This window comes from Hypanus sabinus, chromosome 10, assembly GCF_030144855.1.
Source record: "Hypanus sabinus isolate sHypSab1 chromosome 10, sHypSab1.hap1, whole genome shotgun sequence".
NCBI lineage: Eukaryota > Metazoa > Chordata > Chondrichthyes > Myliobatiformes > Dasyatidae > Hypanus > Hypanus sabinus.
In genome coordinates this window covers 113,829,849-113,852,882 of record NC_082715.1, presented here as the reverse complement: position 1 = coordinate 113,852,882, position 23,034 = coordinate 113,829,849, and the positions used below count along the sequence as shown (strand labels likewise).

Genomic DNA, 23,034 nt, shown 5'->3' with positions numbered 1-23,034 from the left:
TACCTAACTTTAGATTTTACTATTGGGCGAATAATATTCGTAACTTAATTTATTGGAAATCAGATTTGGATTCACCATTGTGCCCACAGTGGGTAAATTTAGAATGCAATGAGGCACAGGGATATTCTCTATTCTCCGTTCTGGGTTCTTCTCTTTCCGCCGATTTAGTTAAATTCAATAAACAGATATCCGACCCTGTTGTCAAACATACATTACGAATTTGGTTTCAATTCCGTAAATTTTTTACTCTGAAAAACTTTGTTCTTGATAGCCCTATTTTACTTAATTTTTTTTTCAAACCTTCTTTGACAGATCAAGCCTTTAGCATATGGAAAAGGAAAGGTATAAAATGCTTTCGTGATCTCTTCTTTGAAGGTAGTTTGATGTCTTTCGACCAACTTTCCAACAAATTTGAGTTACCTAAATCTAACTTTTTTAGATATTTACAAATTAGAAATTTTTTACATAAAATTCTACCATCCTTCCCCAATTCAACTTCAATGGACTTTTTAGGTATGATTTTTACCTTAAATCCCTATCAGAAGGGATTAGTGGCTTTTATTTATAATATGATTATGAAGATACAACCAGAAATATCAGGTAGAATTAAACAAAAATGGGAAAAAGAACTTCAATATAATATATCAATAGAAAAATGGGAAAAAATTTTACAAATGGTTAATTCTTCTTCTATATGTGCTAAACATGCTTTAATACTATTTAAAATTGTACATAGAGCTCATATGTCTAAAGATAAGCTTGCTCGATTCTATTCTCATATTAACCCTCAATGTGACAGATGTCATTCAGATGTGGCCTCGTTGACCCACATGTTTTGGTCATGTCCCACTTTACATAACTATTGGAAGGACATATTTGCTACCATTTCCTCAATTTGGAATATCGATTTACAACCTCATTTTATTACTGCAATTTTTGGTATACCAAATGAGGATGATAATCAGCGTTCCCCTTCAATTCGACGAATGATTGCTTTTGTAACATTAATGGCCAGAAGGTCTATATTACAAAATTGGAAAGAAGTAAATCCTCCTACCATGTTCCAGTGGTTCTCTCAAACTATTTCTTTTCTGAGCTTGGAAAAAATTAGAAGCACTATTTTTGACTCATCAATTAAATTTGAAGAAACTTGGGGACCGTTCATTCGACATTTTCATATGAATTAATTTGGCCTCTTCCAGACCTTCTCTTTACTTATTCTTGTTCAGGTATGGAGTTCCGGAGTTTTTGGCACTATCATATACAAATAAACTGTTATTATTGCCCATGTTAGTTTAGTTTAGTATTTTTTTTATATTTTTTGCCTGTATTTTTATAATTTTTTCTTTTTCATTTGATGATTATTTTTATTTTTTTCATATAATTATTATAGACCTGATTGATAATGTACTATGTTTTTCTGTTGATATTTTAATAGGATATTGTTATCCTACTATTAATTCAATTTCAAGTCTTATGCATTTATAACCTATTTATTATTATATTATGTTTTTTTTATATATGAAATTCAATAAAAAGATTGAAAAAGAAAGACTGATAAATCATGTTGATTTGAGTGCACTGTATATAACATTGACTGTTCTATTTATTATAAATTACTATGATTACAAATTTAGATGGACACGTAACGTAAAGATTTTTACTCCTCATGTATGTGAAGGATGCAAGAAATAAAGTCAACTCAATTTAAGTTTTACCTGGTGGCCTGGAATAGATAGGCATCACCAAGCAGCTTGCCATGCACTGTACAGGATGCCAACAGATGTCAAGATCAACACCTCTCCATCCCTTGGAAAACCCTGCAGCAGCAAAGTGGCCAGCTGTGTTCCAATAGCCTCCACTACAGCCTTGTACACTGTTGATGTATTGAGAAGCACATTCACAAGGATTGGTCTTCCAGAACACATTTAGTGACAATGGACCACAGTTTCAATTATTCCTAAAAATGAATGGAATAAGACATACTACATCTGCACTGTACCACCCAGCTACAAACAGCTTGTCCAGAAGTTAAAGAATGCACTGCAAGAAATGTCAGTGGAACACACTAAATGAGAAATTTGCCAATTTCCTCCTTGCATGTTATAATGCAACATACTCTATCCACCACCACCAATTAATTCTTGCATTCATGCTTGGATCCCATCAAACTCAATTCCAGATTGAGGGTGCAGGGCAAACTGCTGAACCAAATTGAAGGCTCCTCAACAAGGAGGTTTGATGTTTCACTCCTGGACAAGCAGTCCTGACAAGGGACTGCGGAGATAATCAAAGTGGGTAATCGAAAAGATTAAGGAACACTCTCCTACACAGTGAAGATTACGGCTGATATCATCTGGAGATGAAAAATTGATCAGTTGAGGAAAGCAGGGTCACTTGTTACAGAGAAGGTGGTAGCTATTGCTGTCAGAACCACTTATTGGGGCTCAGAGTCAACTCTGAAAAGCACCAGGAGGCCCCAGCACCTGAGATTGCTTCACAGCCACAAGCCTCACCAGCCAAGCAGAGTGATCACCTCTTATCAGGAAATAAATTATCCCACAAGAGTAATAAATTCCCCCACAGTGATTAAATCTTTAGGCCTGAATGGGACAATTAAAAATTTACTATGCTGTTGATGTCTCTTTACAGTAGTTGTATAATGTGTATATAGTTCAGGTACATTCTCTAAGCAGGAAAGAGTGCTGTGTATTGAATATTTCAGTAATATTTGAACAATCTTGTATATATTTTGTTTGTTTAAGCATTTTTTTGTTAAAATATCTCATTACAGTTTACATGTATAAATACATGAATTGCAAACGCTATGATGCTATCACGTGGCACATGCGCATCTCACTTAAACATGAAATTAAGACTCACATTTTGGACTTCTGTGTCTTCCTTTGAATGTGTAATGTTTTGAAGTTACGCAACATAACACTCTGCCCCTTACTTTTATCTCTTCCACAAACATAAAAATATTTCATTTAGTTCACTCATCTAAATTATTAACATACAACTTATGCTAATATGTTAATGTTATGTTAAATAGTTGGCATAAAGTACTCCTCTCCAGGAAAGCAAACTGCTTATTCCTACTTTATATTTCCTTTCTGTCGACCAAATTCTGTATTGATTGTGTGGATTGGGAATTCATCAAGTTGACCCTTGATGAATTCCCAATCCAGAAACCCAATACAGAAATCCGATTATTGTTACATATACAGAGATACAGTGAAAAGTTTTTTTACATGCAAACCAGAAAGATCATTTCATACATATACCAAGATTGAACAAAAGTTTAAAAAAATGCAGAATGTAGTTCTGCAGTTACTAAGTGCAATATACACAAATACAATGCAACAGCCATGAGGAAAACTGAGAAATCAAAAGTTCAAATTTATTGTACAAGTGGCCCATTCAAGAGACATAATAGCAAGATAGAATCAATCTGATTCAATGCTAACAACTCAGGATTATATTTGGACTTAACTCAAATACAAAGTTATCTGCTAATCCAAATTCACCTACTCTATTAGTTACAGCCTCAAAAGAAAAACAAGATTTCTTAAATATGATTTCCCACTTACAAACCCAAGCTGGCCTAATTTAATCTCAATATTGCTTTCCAAGTGTTCTGCTATAACATCTTTTATAACAGACTTAAGCATTTTCATCCACCACTGATGTAAGGTGAACTCGCCTGCAATTCCCAGTTTTTTTCTACCCCCATTTTTATGTACTGGGGCTCACTCCACCAGAGTCTAAATAACTTTTGAATATGCCTTTTGATGGAGATTTGAAATTCTTTTCCATCCATTCCATCCCACCCCCTCCACTCCAGTCTAGCAACTCTCAGCTCTATTCATTTTATGAACTATAATCTACAATTTGACTTTATCTGTTGTGGAAAAACAGTGAGAATCAAGCAAGTTTTAATTGCAAAACAGATAAGCAATCCTTTTTCGAGAATGTGAAAGTCACAAAGCTAATTATCATAAAGTCTGCGCAAAAACATTTGCTACAATTCCTTTAAAAACTTAAAGCAGTCTTTTCCTTAAAGGAGAATTAAAATCACTTCAACAAAAAGTTAATTTATCATAAGGAATGTGATATGTTTAAATTTACACATGGGAAATATCTGCAGATGTGACAAAGCTCTGTTCAGATAAATTTTAAATCCATAATTAATTTAAGAGTGTGAAATAATTAGTATTCTGTTAGCAAATTAGAAAATTCAAATTTGAAACCTGAACAATTATATGCTAACTCCAAAGAGAATATTAATCAGTGCTAACAGTACAGCCAGAAAAATCAACGTGACACGTCAAATATGCAAAGACAACCCAAATATCCTTGTGCATGTTAATTATGCAACCTCGTCTAAGCATAACACAATTTTTCATTTTCAATAAATCTCTTTGCATATACATATACACATGCATATATACACACACACACACAGAATTTCAGACAGTGACAAGCGAGTGTACAGAAGTGAGATATATCAGCTAGTTGAGTGGTGCCGTAGCAACAACTTTGCTCTCAATGTCACCAAGTCCAAAGAACTGACTGTGGATTTCAGAAACAGTAATACAAGAGAATACACACCAGTCATCTTAGAGGGATCAGAAGTTGAAAGACTGAGCAATTTCCTATTCCTGAGTCTCAATATCTCTGAGGATCTAACCTGGACCCAAGAAATTGATGCAGCTATAAAGAACACACGACAATGCCTATATTTTAACAGTAATTTGAGAAGATTTGATACGTCTCAAAAACCACTCGGAAATTTCTACAGAAGTACCGTGGAGAGCATTCTAAGTGGCTGAATCACTGCCAGGTATGGGAGGAGCTACTACACAGCATCAAAGTAAGCTACAGAGAGTTGTAAACTTAGTCAGCTCCATCGTAAGCACTAACCTCCATAGTATCCAGGGCATCTTCAAGGAACAATCCCTCAAAATGCTGGCATTGATCAATAAAGACCCCCATTACCCGGGTAATACCTTGTTCTCATTGCTACAATCAGGAAGGAGGTACAGAAGCATGAAGGCACGCAACTGAACAATTCAGGAACAGCTTTGTCCCCTCTGCCATCTGAGTTCTGAACAGACATTAAATCCATGAACATTACCTCACTACTTTTTTAATTTCTACTTTTACACTACTTATTTAATTCAACTACTATATGTGTGTATATATTTTATTCAGTTTCCCCCCTATTATTATGCATTGCATTGTACTGCCACAAAGTCAACAAATGCCAGTGATACTAACCTGATTCTGATTCACATATTGGATTCAATGGGCATCATAATTTGCACTCAACTAACTTAGTTATAAAGTAAAGAAACCAGGGACAAATCAAGCCTACAAGCACCTAGAAAAGCGGCAAAGAATGGAAGGGAAGTGAATCTTACTGATTGATAGAAGTTTGCTTATGAAAGTCAGTTACTCCAGTGACACTACCAAGTAACCTTCTTCACCTAGTGCACATAACCCACATTGTATAGTTAACACCTACTTTACATTCTCATGACATAGCCACCATACAAAATACCTTCCAAAGTTTAACTTCATCTTTGTGAGTTTGGCTTTGCTGATGATGATATGGAGTACTCTGTCAAGAAGGAGTAAGAGAACTTGTTTTCTGCATTTTTGTTACATGGTGAGTACCACTTATCCAAAAAAACAAACTCCCCTCCACCAATCTTCGTATCATCTGCAAACCTGGCAAAAAAGCCATCTATTTCATCACCTAAATCATTTATATACAGCATAAAAAGAAGTGGTCTCAGCACTGACCCCTGTGGAACACCACAAAACATTGGCAGCCAATTAGACCAAAGTCCATTTATTGCCACTCACTGCCTTCTTCCAATCAACCAATGCTCTACCCATCTTCGTAACATTCCTGTAATACCATGGTAAGCAGCCTCATATGTGACACCTTGTCAAAGGCCTTCTGAAAGTCCAAATATACAACATACACTGCATCCCCCTTTATCTATCCTACTTGTAATCTCCTCAAAGAATTCAAACAGGAAACCATGCTGACTTTGTCCTATCTTTTCCTAAGTCAAGTACTCCATCACCTCATCCTTAACAATTGACTCTAACATCTTACCAACCATTGAGGTCAAACTAACTGGACTATAACTTCCTTTCTGCTGCCTTCCTCCTTTCTTAGAGTGGAGTGACAGTTGTAATTCCTAGTCCTCTGGCACCATGCCAGAGTTCAATGATTATTGAAAGATCACTTCTAATGCTGCCACAATCTCTAATGCTACCTCTTTCAGAACCCTAGGGTGCACTTCATCTGGTCATGGTGACTTAAGTCCCTTTAGGTCTTCCAGCTTTTTGAGCTGCTTCTCCCTTGTAGTAGCAACTGCACCCACTTCTCTTCCATCACATACTATAACATCTAGCACACTGCTAGTGTCTTCAACAGTGAAGACTGATGCAACATACTCATTTAGTTCATCTGCCATCTTGTCCCTCATTATTATTTCTCCTGCCTCATTTTTGAGTGGTCCTATATCCACTCTCATCTCTTATATTTTTTTTTACATAATTGGAAAAATCTTTTACTATCCACTTCGATATTATTTGCTAGCTTGTTTTCATTTTTCATCTTTTCCCTTTAGATTCTTTTAGTTGTTGTCCATTTGTTTTTAAAAAGCTTCCCAATCCTCAATCTTCCCACTAATTTTTGCTTTGTTGTATGCCCTCTCTTTTGTTTTTACATTAGCTTTGACTTCCCTTGTCAGTTGTACTATTTTGCCATTTGAGTATTTCTTCATTTTTGGAATACACATCCTGCATCTTCCTCATTTTTCCCAGAAACACATACCATAGCTGCTCAGCCAACATCCCTGCCAGCAGCTCCTTCCAATTTTACTTTGGCCAACTCCTCTCTCATATTACTGAGATTTCCCTGACTCCACAAATACTGCTGCAACAAACTGTACTTTCTCCCTATCAAATTTCAAGTTGAACTCAATCATATTGTGATCACTGGTTCCTAAGAGTTCTTTTACCTTAAACTCCCTAATAGCCTCCAGCTCATTACATAACACCCAATCCAGTATAGCTGATCTTCCAGTACAGGGGTCACCAACCTTTTTCACAAAGCAGACTGGTTTAATATTGACAATATTCTTGCAGACCAGCCAACCCGGGTGGGGGTGGGGGGGGGAGAGAGGAGGGTGTTAATAACAACCATAATATAGATGATAAATCAACTATAAGTCACTTATAAGTGGCTAATACATACAATTTCATTTCTAAAAGGGTTTATCTAACAAATTTATTAAACATACAGCACACATTTTCCCTCGCATGAATGTAGTAATGTCAATTATAACTCACTTATAAATCAATAGCATCATAACATTTTAAGTCATGTTTGGATATTAAACACACAGCACAAATTTTCCTTGTAAGAACATATAAAATCATTGAAACACACCAGTGAGAGGACAAGGTAAAGGCCAGAGGTCCGCGTACCAGGACCATGGTGGTCGCAGCCCGGAGAGAGCGACCAACCGAGCGAGGCGTGCGACAGGGCGCGTGCCCACCCATCTTGTAGGTAGGTAGGATCTATTGGCCGACAAAAGTTTGGCTTGAGGGATGACTTTCAGTAGATCGCAGCGAATATTAGGTCGTTTGCGAATATTTTAGCACAGGGTTCCCCATGAACATTCAGTGTGGTGAACAGGTTTAGAGGCGGCGCCCATCTGTCCATGCTCCAGGCCAGTACCATCGGCACTTCTTGCCAGCTGCACAAAGCAGCTGGTTACCCGAGGCCAACCAGTGACCCATGGTGCGAGGGTATCACTGTATTTAGGTGACTGATGACCACACGTGCATTCAAGTTCAACAGTGGGCGTGACAGGGAATGAGGAAAGGTGCAGCTGACTCACATCGTTTCATATCACCTAATCATATTGCTTCCTTGCGGCCCGGTACCAGTCTGCAGCCCAGTGGTTAGGGACCACTGCTCTAGTAGGCTCATCAACAAACTGATCATTCTCGAGATCCATTACCAACCTGATTTTCCAAATCAACCTTCACATTAAAATCTCCCATGACTATCATAACATTGCCTTTTTGATACGCCTTTTCTATTTCCTGTTGTAATCTGTGGTGCATGTCCCAGCTCCTGTTTGGAGGCCTGTATTTAATTGCCATCAGAGTCCTTTAACCCTTGCAGTTTCTTAACTCAACCCACGAGGATTCAACATCTTCCTATCCTATGATCCTACGGATTTGATGCCATTCTTTACCAGTAGAATGGAAGAACCAGTAGCCTCCCCGTGCTTACCTTCCTATCCCTCCGATACAATGTATATCCTTGGACATTCAGCTCCCAACTACAACCATCCTTCAGCCACAATTTACTGGTGGCCACAATATCATACCCGACAATCTGTAATAGTGCAACAAGATCATCCACCTTATTTCATATACTCCATGCACTGAGATGGAACACCTTGAGTACCATATTTGCTAACCTTTTTGATTTTGCATCGCTAATGTACTGATACCCACCCTGTCAGCTACAACCATGTCCCATCACCTGCCTGCCCTTCCTGACAGTCTGACTGCATGCTATCTTTACTTTTTTACCATCCTCCCTATCCTGAGTCCCAACACTCCGGTTCCCAAGCCCCCCCCACTCCGCCCGCCAAATTAGTTTAAACCCTCCCCAAAAGCTCTAATAAACCTGCCAGTGAGAATATTGGTCCCCTCAAGTTCGGGTGTAACATATTACTTTTGAACAGGTCATACCTCCCCTAGAAGAGATCCCAAAGATCCAAGAATCTTAAGTCCTGCCCCCTGTACCAGCTTCTCAGCCACACACTTATCTGCCAGTCACACCTTCATGTGACTACTTCCCTTTAACTCTGATCAATTATCCCCTCACTCTCTGATATTTATGTCATTCAGCATGTAATGTTGACAAGAAGTTTTATTCTGTTCTTTACCTTATTTATGTTGCATTGGATCTGGAGTAATAACTATTCCTTTCTCCTTTACACTTGTGTACTGGAAATGACATTAAACAATTTTGAATCTCGAAAAGCTGAAATCTGTGAATATTTTATTTAGTTATGGAAAAGGTGAAAATAAGTCAGTTAGGTTTTAGTCCTTTTAATTCTGCATATAATTCCTCACAAGGACTTTACCAATTGTAAATCAGGCAAATTAGACAAATGACTGACAAATCAGAAACACAAGAGAAATGCTAAAAATGCTGGGGGAAGTCAGGAGGTCATACACCATATATGGAGGGAAATGAAGACGTTTCACATCAGGACTGGAAAGGAACACAGCAGAACCCAGAATAAAAAAGTAAAGGAAGGTGGAGGAGCACAGACTGGCAAGTTTTAGGTGAGTCCAGGTAACACGGGTAAGGTCAGGGGGAGGATGAAAGGGATGTGAAAAGCTAAAAGTCTGTGAGACTGTCAAATCTCCTTCTGTTCCTGATTTTTAGGGTCTGGAAGCAACAGTCATAAAAGCCTATTAACTAAATTAAGTTGACCTCCATTTAATTGGGACACATTTTCTCAAAAACAGAATGCACATCTCATTAAAATAGAGACTTAACAAGAATATATTATCTGTCAATGTCCATGAAAACATTCTCACAGCTATCTTCTTGAGGCCAATCACTATCACAAAACTGTCTCAGATGTTGCATCAACTTACCTTTAGAAACTTAGCTGTTCTACCAATTTAATAAAATACTGAGAAAAATTTTAACTCATGTATGGCCTCTAATGTTAAAATGTAGTTTTCAACTAATGTTTATAATCGCAATAGAACCTCTGTTGCCTGAGAAATATTCCTCTCAAAAATGCCCATTAAATATTTTTAAATTATCCTACAACAAAGAAAATTATGGAATTGTAGAAATGCCACAGATAAAATCTTACAGTTTCTGAGATATCCCACAATGCTGATAAATTGGTATTTTGCATGTGAACATTCCATACATTAAAACACAAATAGATTATAACCAGAATATAGATGCCAGCTTAGTAGTGGTTGCAAGGGAGTTACCATTCAACTCAGTCTAAATCTTGTTCCAGAACCTCTTCACAATACAAGTCCACAACAAAAATAGTCAAAACTGTCAAAAGTAGAAATCATTAGATCTATATACTACTAAAAGTCTCATGCTCTGTATGTTTGTGACCTCCAATTAGCGCAAACAGTGCATTACAGTGGCACTTTTTTTTGGCTAAATCGACTCACTAACTTACACTAACTTAATCGATGCACTAACTTACAGAATGCAGGCAAAGTTCAGGGTATATATTCATACAAAATTGCTCATTCGCCAAAAACAACAGCCCCACTTTCACCCAAGAGCCAATCCGCCATCATGGAAATTGGAATGCAACACCACGACACATACGCACGGCCAGCCTCAACAGCGACACCAAGCAGAGCAGAAGGGCAGGGCAGCTCTCTTTTGATTCTCTCAAAGGGTGCCCCAACGGGTCACCCCATTGTCTAGCAGTAAACTAAAATTCATTTTCCCTGTTCTATTAGACACACACAAAAACAGACTTCTCCACATTCTTCAACCATCACCACCAATACTCCTGCTGCTGCTCGGTAAATAGGTATTGCACAATACACTGAGTTCCTCCTGCAGAATGGTTGCTGCTCCATATTCCAGCATCTGCAGTCTCTTGTTTCTCATTGTTATACATAGATTCCTTACTAAACTGTTACATCATTTTCTCTTTTAATAAATTACGTATTAAAAGAGAAATTTCAGAAAGATTAATCCATTATGTGGGCAGGATAAACTGTTCTTTGGTTACTGAGGAATCACACCTCATTTTATTCTGTGTCACTCTGGTTGAATATTTTGAAAAAAAATTACATAACAAAATAAATCCTAATGTAACTGCTCAACAAGTACTTGAAATTACATGCATCTTTTAAAATAGAATAGGATGGAGAGATACCTGCTACATGCTCACAGAAGTAGTAAAGGCAAATGAGGAATCAATCAACCAGAAAAATGGTGTGACATGAACACATTGGCCTGAATGTGCTGTGAATTTCCAGGATTCTGAGCACTTAAATTTCAACCAGAAGATTCATTCACAATACCAGACAAACCAAATCATCTTCAAACAGTTCATAGAGAGCATAACATTCTAGGGCATACTTCAGAATCAGAATAATAATCAGGTTTATCACTGGCATGTATCATGAAATTTGTAAACTTAGCAGCTGTTCAATGCAATAATTATAACAGAAAAAAAATAATAAATTAGTTACTAAATATGTATATTGAATAGATTAAAAATAACGCAAAAACAAATAGTACACATTTAAGAAGTGAGGTGGTGTTCATGGGTTCAATGTCATGAGCACAAAGCTAACATGTTGCAATAACAAAACAAAAAAATAGCAGTGGCTTCCACCTGCAACATTGTATGCTTTGGATTTTTCTCCCATGTGAAGTAAATGTGACACCAATTTAAAAGTCTCTCACTGGTGCAAAGCACTGTGGAACACTCTGGTGTATGAAAGGTACAAAGAAAATCACACTTTATTCTGAACCTTTCAGTCAAATTACCAAAGTAGAAATCATCTCAAAAGTCCAATCTACCAGACAGCAAAACTGCAGTACTTTACAGAACAACTGCACTTTGAAGTGTGAAACAATAGTAAAATACTCCAAGCAGTGTATATCATAACCCCCCACATCATTTCCTTGTTACACAGTGCAGCTTTTGTATTGAGTATGACACACCTTCCATGGAAAACAATGGAAGTTGGAAACTGCAGGAAAAATGCCTCTGGCTCCGAGCAGGAAACTCTCACAGTTTTTCAAAGTGACATCATAACAAATTTAAGCATCTGTAAGATCTTAAATCAGCCCGCTCAACTAAAAACAGAACACAAACCATCTAGGAGACCTAATTTACTAAAACAAGAAACCATCATAAGGACACTAATCAGACTAGACCGATTATGAAAGTAACCTCCTAAACCAGTTACAAACCACATTTCTAACCACTGTCCTCTCTCACAGTAGAAACTACCTGACATGTATGGTCAGTATCTTGTCTAAGAGAAGGTAGGAAAGAGATAATAGCCCATCACTTTGCAAGTTTCTCTTCAGACATTAACTGCAGATTAGAAAAAATGACAGGAACCAATTTCTATAACTTGAGAAAACACTCTAGAAATTACTCTTTCATGGGGGAAAAACTAAGAGTTGATTTTTTTTTTGAAAAGCTGTACAACTGTCTGAATTCTGAACTTGAAATTTAATACTGGTAAGTGCTCATTTAATTTTTAACATTAAAGTATATGCAATTACCACGGCACAATTTAGTACATTCGTAGAGATTTGCATCCAGTTAATGTATAAACATTGAAATTCATTTATTATCATCACATGTACCAAGGCAGGCCAAAAAAGCTTGTCACATTATTATTGATAAAGATCAAATTATTACTCACTGTATTCAGGTAATACAAGGTAAAACAATAACAGAATGCAGAATAAAGTGCAACAGGTACAGTGAAAGTGCAGTGCAGATAGATAATAAGGTGCAAGATCATAATGAGGTAAATTATAATATCAAGAACCCATCTCATGGTATTAAAGAACTATTCAATAGTCTTATATTGCAGTATTACTCGATTACATCTGATGCAAAAATTTGTCTGTCTGGTATAAACCAAGATTCACAACTGGGGAAGAAAAGGAAACATCCACATTGCCTCCCAACTGCAATTTAAACAAAGTACAGTTTTGACTTACTTCATGTTAAAACAGCATATAATCTGTAGCATAATACATCTGGACACAGAAAAACTTTTTCATCCACCCAATAATTAAGGATTAGCTGCCCTTTGAGAGACCCTGGCAAATGCCTACTCACACAGCGCTCTTATCACCCCACAACATTCAAGAGGTTAAAATACTAATGGCAGCTAAATTACTAACTTCGGCAGAAAAGATTTTGACAGAAAAGTTAACTGCCACTTTAGGCATAAATTGACAGAATATTTCCTTCAGTATGACTGTATATGGGCTGCTTGGAAGCACCTCAGTGCTTATACTGCACATGAACAGTTTGAATGATTTGTAAAATTACTAATCTCTTTCATCTCTGAAAAAGGCACATCATATCCAAGGATACTGACCACCGAGCAGAAGACATCATACAAATGCTTTAAGAACTCTGCAAGCCTGGCAGTATCTATGGAAAAGAATAAAGAAGTCAACATTTCAGGCTGAGATCCTTCTTCAGGACTGGAAATGCATTCGGGTGCGCTACCCAATGAATGCCTCATCCCAAAATGTCAACTGTTTATTCCTTTCCATAGATGCTGCCTGACCTGCTGAGTCCCTCCACCATTTTCTATATGTTGTTCTAGATTTTCAGCATCTGCAGAATTTCAGGTTTATGAGCAGAAGACTTCTGCAGGTTTGCTCATCTATACATAAAATTATACTCATAATTCTGATTGAGTTCCTCACCAAAAATACTTAAAATGATTCTTAAAATGATACTTAAAATACTTAAAATGATCACTTATCACACATCACAGGACTGTACATCCAGTGACAAAACTGAGTCATTATTGCTTCACCTGCATCCATGGTTAATCTCGATGAAGAGATGACTGCAATTATGTAAAAGTATTGCAGAGAACCTATAACAAAAAGCTGAGATGAGATGCCCAACCACAAAGGGATTTTATTCATTAATGCCATATGAACATTGAGATGAAACCTAGTATCAAATACATCTGACACTAATCAAGAACAAGGGGGCGTAAAATGCATCCATGAGTGAAGAGACATTTTTATCTTCTGACACCGCATCATGACAGAGACCAACTAATGTGATAAGAAATTTAACTTTCAATATGCTTCCTGTAATTTTGTACCAAAGATTGTACAATATCCCTAAATAATTATCGCACATATACAGTGAATCTTCAATATTTGTTTAAGATTTCCTTTCCGAAACAGAACTAGTTAAACGAGTTAAGTTAATATGGGTATTATCTTGTAATAGTACATTAAACTATCGTAAAGGAATTTGATGATAACAAAGATTACAACCCGCTCTAAAATATTTTAATCCTGCTATAAATAAGAGCATGAAACCTTTTTTCTCAACTGTTTCACAGCATAACAGTAATAAAACACTGAGGGCATTGTGACAAAGCTTGATGTGCATAATTTCAGTGCACATTTTATCAATTACATTCCTAACCAAATCCCTTGTCATGTTAGAAGAAATGCAGAATTAATTTATTCCGGATCCCAGTTCTAACTGTCACAGTGAGCAATTAAGTGGTGTCCATTAACTGGACCTATATATGGATAAAGACACAAAGTCAATCCAAATGTTATGTAGAAACTGCAAATTCATCATCCTATATACAAAGATAGTTAACATCTGTTCAATATCTTTTTTTATATAATAAAGGGAAAAACTGGAGCATTGTTTTGCTATGTGATATTCTTCAGTTACATTCTACATTAAACAGAGCGCCCTCAGAAAACAGGTTCTCTAGGATTTAGCATTGATAACCAACCATGAGTATATGGCAAACATGGACACACTTCTATTTCATTCCCGATGCAATGTATTCAAAAGTAACCCTATAAACTAATTGCTGATAATTTAAAACAAATCAGAAAGGACAGCAGTCTGAGCACTCTTCCATGCATTTTGCTGGTTTACAAAACTGCTTTTTCACTCCAGAGCATAACAGGTGTAAAGTACAATATTTTTTCAAGATACAAAAATGCAATACCAGATCAGAGACTGATTTGTTCTTCTCTAATTATGCCATATCACTTCCCTGGAAAAAATCTAATACGAAAATATCCCAATAGAGAACTGCGAGCTCATATAGCCCCTTTTTCCTGCTCCACCGTTCAATACCATGATAGATTCTCAATCCTTCCAATTTCCTATCCAACACCAATACCCATTAATTCCCTTGAGGAATTAACATCCATGGCTCTTTGGGGTAAAAAATTCCAAAGAATCAAAGAACCTAGGCTGCCAATCCCACTGAATACATTAGAGCTTCACCTCCTTCTGCTAGCTGGGCATGGGCCACCTCTGTAACTCGAAGCTATGCCCCCGTCTCCCGGAATTAGTGACGGCGGTAGAGGGGTTGGAGACTCACCCCAGTCCAAGAAGTCGGAGATGTTCTTCTCCCTCCGGAGCGGGGAGTTGGCGCACTCATCGTACAGGCACACGATGATGTCGAGCAGGGTCTCCACGCTGACCGCCAGACCGCTTCTTCGTGGCCCGTCTAACAACATCTCCTCCAGCTTCTTTAGGCGAACCTCCGCCGACATCTTGGCTCCAGGGAAAGGCAACCGGCAGCTCGCTCCCTCCAGCGCCGGGGGTGGACAAGCCGTCTCCTCCCCTGCTCGAGGGGGTGGGGGGGGGTTAATGAAAGGACAGCGGAGGAAGGCGGTGGGAGGGGTAGGGAAGAAGAGTCTCAAGCTCGGCTACTCGCTTATTTATAAGCCAGCGGCTCCCTTTATTTGGGAACAGCAGTTAATGTCCCGCTGGAAACCAGCTGCGCCGGTAATGCCGGTGAAGACATCTGCCTGGGCACCATCTCAGTTGCCCCGCGAGGCCCGAGGGCTGTTGGCCGCAGTCTCACACCCCGGGCTTGGCCATCCCGGCCTGGCTCTTGGGGCTCGCTTCGACGTCGGTGTCCTTGCCGGGGGGAAAGAGGGAACGCTGCCGCTGCTCAACGAGCCCGCCGCTTCATCAAGATGCAGAGCTTCAGCATCGCGCCCGGCACCCGGCTTTACACCCCGCGCACACACACCGACATTTGCACCGGGGCTTGTTATTGTTTGCTCTGGTATATATTGTTCCTTTGCTCCTCTCGGTGCATAAAGAAAGAAAACAACTGAAAAGCGGCCACACTGTTCCTCTTACAAGGCAGCTGGCGGTCTCCTCCCTCCTCACTCGAGCATCACCTCCCCGCTCCGCTCCAGCCGCTGCCGCTCCTGAGGTGAGCCGCGATTCAACATGGCGGCCGCTCCCTGCGGACTGACGGACAGCGAGAAGGGGGAGGGGACAGCGCGCCAGCCCGCCGGTCATTCCACAGCACGCCGGGATACTGGAGGAACCGAGGAGGGAGAGGAGAAGTGAGGTGTCGGCTGTGGTTTGTTGTTCGCCTTCGGGGGGAGGGGGGAGGCAGCCGAGCAGAATCTTTCATTGGCAACCAGGAGGTCAAAAGGATGATAGGTCAGGTGTGAGCTGGGGTAGCCGTTCCTGGACTCCGGAGCCACACAGGGTACCGGGATACAGGAGGACCAGGGACTCCTGGTTGGGGGGGCAGCCGCCGCACCGCGCTTGCGCAGAGCTGCCTGCTGACCTGCGGCCGGGCATTCGGTCGGTGCCGGGGATGCAAGACGAGAAGGAACGGGTGGTGCCGCCCAGCACCTGCACTGACGCCGGCGGCGCACGTTGTCCTTCAAGGATACTCGTACAGTTATCTTGCAAGTATCGCAAGCGGTCAGCAATATACATGAACAGTAATGTATGAAAGTGACAACAGTGGTAGACTCCAATGACAAGCGGCTTTGAATAGGGATTGCAAGCAACATATATTCGTCATTCCCAGCTAAGAACCCGGCGTATCCAGAACTTGCCACCTTCTGCTTTTTTATTTTGCAAACGTTTCTGTTTCAGCTAACTAATGTCACCTTGAGAGACGAAATACCCAATGCGGAGCATGTTTCCCTCCACTCAACCGAAAAGAGGGCTGTGTCATACATCGATGTGATTTTCCAGGTCATCCCGCTCCTCCCTCCCCCGCGGTTTAGTTATTAAATTTATCCGTGGGAATGGATTAGAAGAGGCTATTTTAGAAATTATATCCAATTGGTCAATTACCCTTTTTTTCAACCCGTTAATTTGATACATATTATCAATGAAAATTCCAGCTTTACAAACTGTGGTATGGGACCTTCGGAAATTAATATAGGCAAGTGTTTCTATGTTTCTAAGTACTATAAGTCTCAGTTTTGTCTGGGTGGATCAACACAACATCCCAAAAACACTCTACAATTTTGGTACTCATTCAATGATTCAATGATTTCAATCATTCAATGATTCTCTGATCCTTTTCTCCCTGAATATTTTCCTACTTATAAACACAACACAATTCTATAAACAACACTGTGGGAAAATAAATATGGAGCTTGGTATTTCTGTAGAGATAGAAGAAGTTAGACAGTGAAGGGGTGGCTGTTTATAAGTGAAGTGGTCCCATTTGAGGCAGGACTGAAGTAATTTTATCTCTCCCAGAGGAGCATGTACTCTCTTCCTCAAAGGACATTGGAAGCAAAATCTTTTAATATTTTCCAGGTAGAGGTAGATTGATTCTTGATCAGCAAAATGATAGAGCAAACAGGAATGCAACCACAGCTACTGTGATTTTACTGAATGGCAGAGCAGATTGGAGGGGTGGAGTATTTGCTCCTACTCTGAATTCACTTCTGGGAAATTCCTGTGTCTCACAATTGTGCTTTTCTTGGAAGGTTCTGTTTAGACCATCACTCTATCAAAGTTCATGAAATTGTGTTCACACTAGCGGTGTGTAACTGCAGATTTGCGGGTTAATTGGTCTTTGTAAATTGTTTTATGATTAGGCTAGTTCACTGTTTTTTTGGATTACCACCCCTTTGGCTTCCAGGCTACATCACCAGTGCTCCCCCTCCCTTTCCAGCAATTACATAAAAGACCACTTTGATTTATGATGCACAGTGAATGAAAATGGAACTGCAGATTCAAAGTAGTTAAATAATTGTAAAAAAATTCAAAGATATTTAAAACTACAGATATTTCTTTATTTAATTACATTAAAAAGTAATTTTCATAAATAATTTTAGAGCATATATTAGTAGTCCCACTATTCACTACTTCAATGCTTTTTTGACCTTTGGAAAAAGAAGTATGAGCCTCCTTATTTGAGTAAGGATATACTGGCTTTGGAAGTGGTGTCGAGGAGGTTCACCAGGTTAATTCGAGAGATGAGGGGGTTAGACTGAGGAGAGATTGAGTCACCTGGGACTGTATTTGCTGGAATTCAGAAGAATGAGAGGAGGTCTTATAAAAATGTATTCAGGTGTCTTTCCCCCCCCCCCCTTTACAAAGGTAGAGCGTTTCTATGAAACCTTTCTAAAACTAAAATGATGTAAAGCGAAGAACCATTAACTTATATGGGAAAATTTTTTGTAAAAGCGAAAATCCTCTTTGTAATGCGAAAACAGGTTACTAAAGTAGGTCTTTTGTAAAAGCGAAGTGGTGTAAAGTGAACATTTGTAAAGCATGGGACACCTGTACCATTGTGAAAGGGATAGATAAGATAGAGGCAGGAAATTTGTTTCATCAGTAGGTGAAACTAGAACTAGGGGACAAAGCCTCCAGATTCAGAGGAGTAGATTTAGGATGGAGTGAGGAGGAACTGCTTTTCCTAGAGAGTGGTGAATCTGTGGAATTCTCTGCCCAATGAAGAAACGGAGGCGACCTCAGTAAATATATTTAAGACAAGGTTGAATAAATTTTTGCATGGTAGGCCAATTAAGGGTTATTGGGAAAAGGCAGGTAGGTGGAGATGAGTTCATGGCCAGATCAGCCATGATCTTATTGAATGGCAGAGCAGCTCGATGGCCAGATGGCCAATTCCTGCTCCTATTTCTTATGTTCTTTCAATGAGATGGATGAGCTTGAGTGATATCAGCGTCTCAACGTCAGGCTGGATGTCCCACAGGAGAAGGTTCAGATCCCCACGTTCAGTAATTTACAGTTGTTTTTTTTTGCCTTGAAAGTTAGACAACTGCATTGAAACTGCACTCCAGTAAGTACGATGTTACAGAGGCAATAAATAACATCTTGACCTTTTTCCACAGTGCGTTCAGAGATCTCTTTTCTGCAACCAAAAAGTCTTGGCAATATGAAGATTTGAACCTCGGCTTCAGCTTAAAGTCATTTCACAGTGAGTTCAGTTCTTCCTCCATCCTTCCTGTTAATTCCTCATTACAAGTGTTCAGGAATGGATTTATTGCCCTATGTGGAATTTGGATCGAGAGTAGATCCTGAAATCTCTCTGACGTGTCCTTATGCAGTTCACCCAGGTGGGCACAGTGACATGAAAATCATCATCTGGTATTCTTTCATTCTCTTTCAGCTCTGAGAGGCTTGGGCATTGGAAAAAGTTGTGACAACCAATATTGCACTGAACTAGAATTAACTTAGGCCGAGTTGTGGAGGCAACTGATTTGACTTCGATAGGATTTGTATCATTTCCTTTCAACTGAAAATTGATCTCATTAAACTTTGTGAATAATTCTGTTAAATAAGCAATGCCACACTTAACATTCTTGAGTTGATAACTGAATGAAGCAGTTGAGTCTTCAGAGAATTTTATGACAGTTTCAAAAAGTGCATAAAGGCATCTCAGACGCAGTCCTTTTAAGAACACTTGACTTCTGTGTGCAACAGCAAGCATTCGAACTGTTCATCATTCCCAATAGAAAGCTCTCAAAATAGTCAAGAATTGAGAATATGGGACTTGATTCTATTTACCAAGCTGATGGCAGTATTTAATGATTTGTGCAGCTGATAACTTAAATTTTTTGCAATAAGATGATAAATATGAATTACAGTGAATGGTAAATATGTTGGGTACAGTTTCCTTTTCAAGTAATAACCCAGTGGTGGTGTCCTGCCATTGTTGATGCCCTATCTGTTGTACAAGCAAGTATGTTTGTGAACAGAATATCTTTCTCTTTGAAAAATTGCTCAACCATCTCACTCTCCCTTCATGTCTGTTTCTAATCCCCTTGCAAATAACACTCTTGAACCATGTTTTTCATCTTTTATGAAGCAAAGATTTGTTCCCTGCAAAGCTGAACAGCAGAACAAATTCTGTTCTCTTACGTATGTTGCACAATGTGTCTTCCACATTCTCAAACATTTCAGCTATTCATCTTTGAACAGAGATGATGCTGAACAGAATTGCTTTAACTACTCAGTCTGGTGAATGATGGGAAACTGTACTCAGGACCTCCCTGACTGCTGGCAGAATCCGTTCTTCTCCGATTGTAACAGGACTTTTCAGATTTAGCAATGAGCAGTGAACACGGTTTCTCCAGTCCAGATTTCTCATGGTATGCCAAACACAGAAGTGTCACATTGCTTTTCCACAACTCACCGTGCTTTCAGCAAGGTCTAAGAGAGTGGTGGCTTAGCAAGTGACAGGGTGATTACATGATCACTGTAATCAATTATAAGCCACTGAGGATCAAATAATTATAGTAAGTAATTCATTTCTAAAGTTAAGCCAGTAATCCCTCAGCTCCCCCCCTTGGTACTGAATGCTCCCCCCATCTCCTTTATCTTTATCTCCCCTTAGAAACTCCTACCGCCCTAGGGGGAGGGGTGGCGATGTCACCCACTTTGGGAACCGCGAGGCCGGTGTTAAATTGGTGGGTTTCCAGGCGCCACAGCTTAGTGAGCCAGAGGGCCTGTTTTGTACTATACCTCTAAATAAAATAAAAATAATCTTGTTTAACTTTATTTCATACTTCGCCTATAACATTGTCTGTACAATATTCTGCCTGTAACATTTTCTGCTGAGATTTTGTTCCTTCTCTCTGTTGGCTTCTGATTCTCAGTGATAGTGTTTTTTGAAGGAAATGATTGGCTTGTTCTGCAATCCACAGTGAAACTGTCGCCAGGAAAGCTTAATTTTAAAATATTGCTGAACTGTTTTTATTACAAAGTAGCCACAGACTTTCCTCCTGGTTGTGTCCTCTTGAACTCCTCACAAACCTCAGTCATTGCAAAAGCCTCGGCTGTGGTTGACACCATTCATGGGTTACAGCTGTGGTACTGCCTGCTGAGTTTTCAGCATGGCAAAGCTTTTGCAGGCAGATCTGCTGGTTTGATCGGTTGTGAAGATCAGCTCTCATTGAGGTGGCTGATACAGAATGCGCAACAGGAAAGATGAGACTCAACCCCGGTCAAACGTGCTGCCTTTGACCCTCAGTGTCACACACAGGTCAGTACTCCAGCCCACTTCGTGCTGCTCACAAGTGACATCTTGATAGTGCGGAGATTGGTAACTTTTCTCTGGGGATTGCACACAGCACTGGGATTGGTCCTGGAATTCTGTCCTATATTTCCAAATATCCTGTGATGCTCAAGGTCGTTCCATTCGTTCCATTGATTTTCTACAGCAGTCTACTATCTCCATATTGCCATCAGCTCTTCCATGAATTGTACCACTCACCTACACACAAAAAGCCATTTAAAGTGACCAGTTAACCTGCAGGTCTGTGGGATGTGAGAGGAATATGGAATACACAGGGAGAACATGAAAAGACAGCACCTGAAGTCGGGATTGAACCTGGATCTCTGAAGCCATGAGGTAAGTGATTCTACTTTCTGCACCACTGTGCTGCCTCATCCAGCATTTTATTTATTGATTCACTCAAAGGTGTATCACCAAGGAATGCAGAAAACATGGGATCCAGGGGAAGGCATTTTATTGATCATTCACTCAGAGAGATGAGCAGAAATCACTACCACAGGTAGATGGCCATCTTCTTAAAGCAAGGCCATGTGTATTCTGCAGGATTCAATTGATATCCTGAAGTTTCTCTTTTCTGAACAAGGGATGGTCCACTCACAGAACAGCAGAAACGTGGGATTCACTCCATCGTGATGGTGGACAATGAAACAATTAACATTTACAATAAATGAGGGAGGAAGTTTGTCTGGAGGTGATCTGGGCTCCTCCGGGTTTCTGCTGATCTGAAACAGATTCTCCTCAGGGATGGGCTGAGCAGATGTTTTCTCTTACCCTTGAGAGAGAACCCCATAGAACTCAGCTCCATCGTTAAATAGCGCAGGCAAAGAGATTTCCTGGAATGTTCAATGGATGTAATGTTGAGACACCAGAGACTGCAGTCTCCTTATGTTGAGTTTCAATGCTCAGAGTTTATTTCAGCTGTAAGTTAGTGACGATTTAACATTGGCATAGATTACCAGGAGAAAGTTGCTTCAACCAGCAATTGAATCCAAAATGATAGGATAGGAGCTTCCAGTGCCAACCAAAGCACAAGAAGATTGGGATCCATTTTATTGGGTTAAAATGTGCTAAAAATTGCTAAAGCTAGGGACACCTCACTAGCACTGAGTTGATTTTTTTCAATTTTGGTTATCAGGTTATAGAAATGATGCCATTAAGCTGGAAAGCATGCAAGGGTGATTTGAGGCTTCAAGGTGCACAAGAGAGTCACAGTAACTGGCTTAAATGATTAATGCCCAGTGGCACTGACCTCAACAATCATGAAGTGCTTTGAGCAGCTGGCAAGGGATTGTGTAAAATCCCACCTTTCAGCTACATCAGAGCCCTTCCAGTTTGTCTACATCTCAGCCCAGCCATATCCTCAGCTCTCCGCTCCATCTTTTTCCACCTAAAAAGTGATGTCTCTTATGCCAAGATGTTGTTCATCAACTTTAGCTCGAACTTAACATGGTCATCCATCCGAAGCTTGTGGGTAAACTGCCTTCATTGGGACTCAATACCCCTCTCTGTAACTGGATCTTGGACTTCTTGATGGAAAGACCCTGATCAGTCTGAGTTGGCAACAACATCTCACTGAGCACTGGTACCCCCCCCCCCCCCACCCCATGGTTGTGTGTTGAGTCTATGTTGTTCATGTTGTGCTGAGTCCACAACTGTTCATGCTGCTGACCCAGGACTGCATGGCCAGATCCAGCTCAAACCGCACCACCAAGTTTGCTGATGATCCCACAGTGGATGGTCTCATAACGAACAACCATAAGTTGACATACAGAGAAGAGGTAGAGAGATTTGTCAAATAATGTGAGAACAGCAACCTGAGTCTCGACATGGACAAGACAAGAGAGATGATTGTGTACTTAAGGAAGACACAAGTTGACCAACCTTCAT

At 39.6% G+C, this 23,034-nt stretch overlaps 2 protein-coding genes across 8 annotated transcripts in view; one reads left to right on the top strand and one right to left on the bottom strand.

Moving 5' to 3' along the window:
* The window catches only part of LOC132401000 (serine/threonine-protein kinase MRCK alpha-like), a 573,066-nt gene extending 556,993 nt beyond the window's left edge, over positions 1-16,073 (bottom strand). For 3 of the 5 annotated variants that reach the window (XM_059982693.1, XM_059982697.1, XM_059982694.1), the window contains exon 1: positions 15,208-16,073. In XM_059982693.1, coding sequence (XP_059838676.1) covers positions 15,208-15,382 — 175 coding nt within the window. In that variant the 5' untranslated portion in view covers positions 15,383-16,073. The remainder of the gene's footprint in view (positions 1-15,207) is intronic. The other 2 variants (XM_059982696.1, XM_059982698.1) reach the window with 1 other exon arrangement.
* Positions 16,074-16,122: 49 nt separating this feature from the next.
* Positions 16,123-23,034, top strand: part of LOC132401001 (calpain-8-like) — a 149,885-nt gene continuing 142,973 nt past the window's right edge. The window contains exons 1-2 of one of the 3 annotated variants that reach the window (XM_059982707.1): positions 16,123-16,197; positions 18,962-19,047. The gene's annotated coding sequence lies outside the window, so the exon portion shown is untranslated. The other 2 variants (XM_059982703.1, XM_059982708.1) reach the window with 2 other exon arrangements.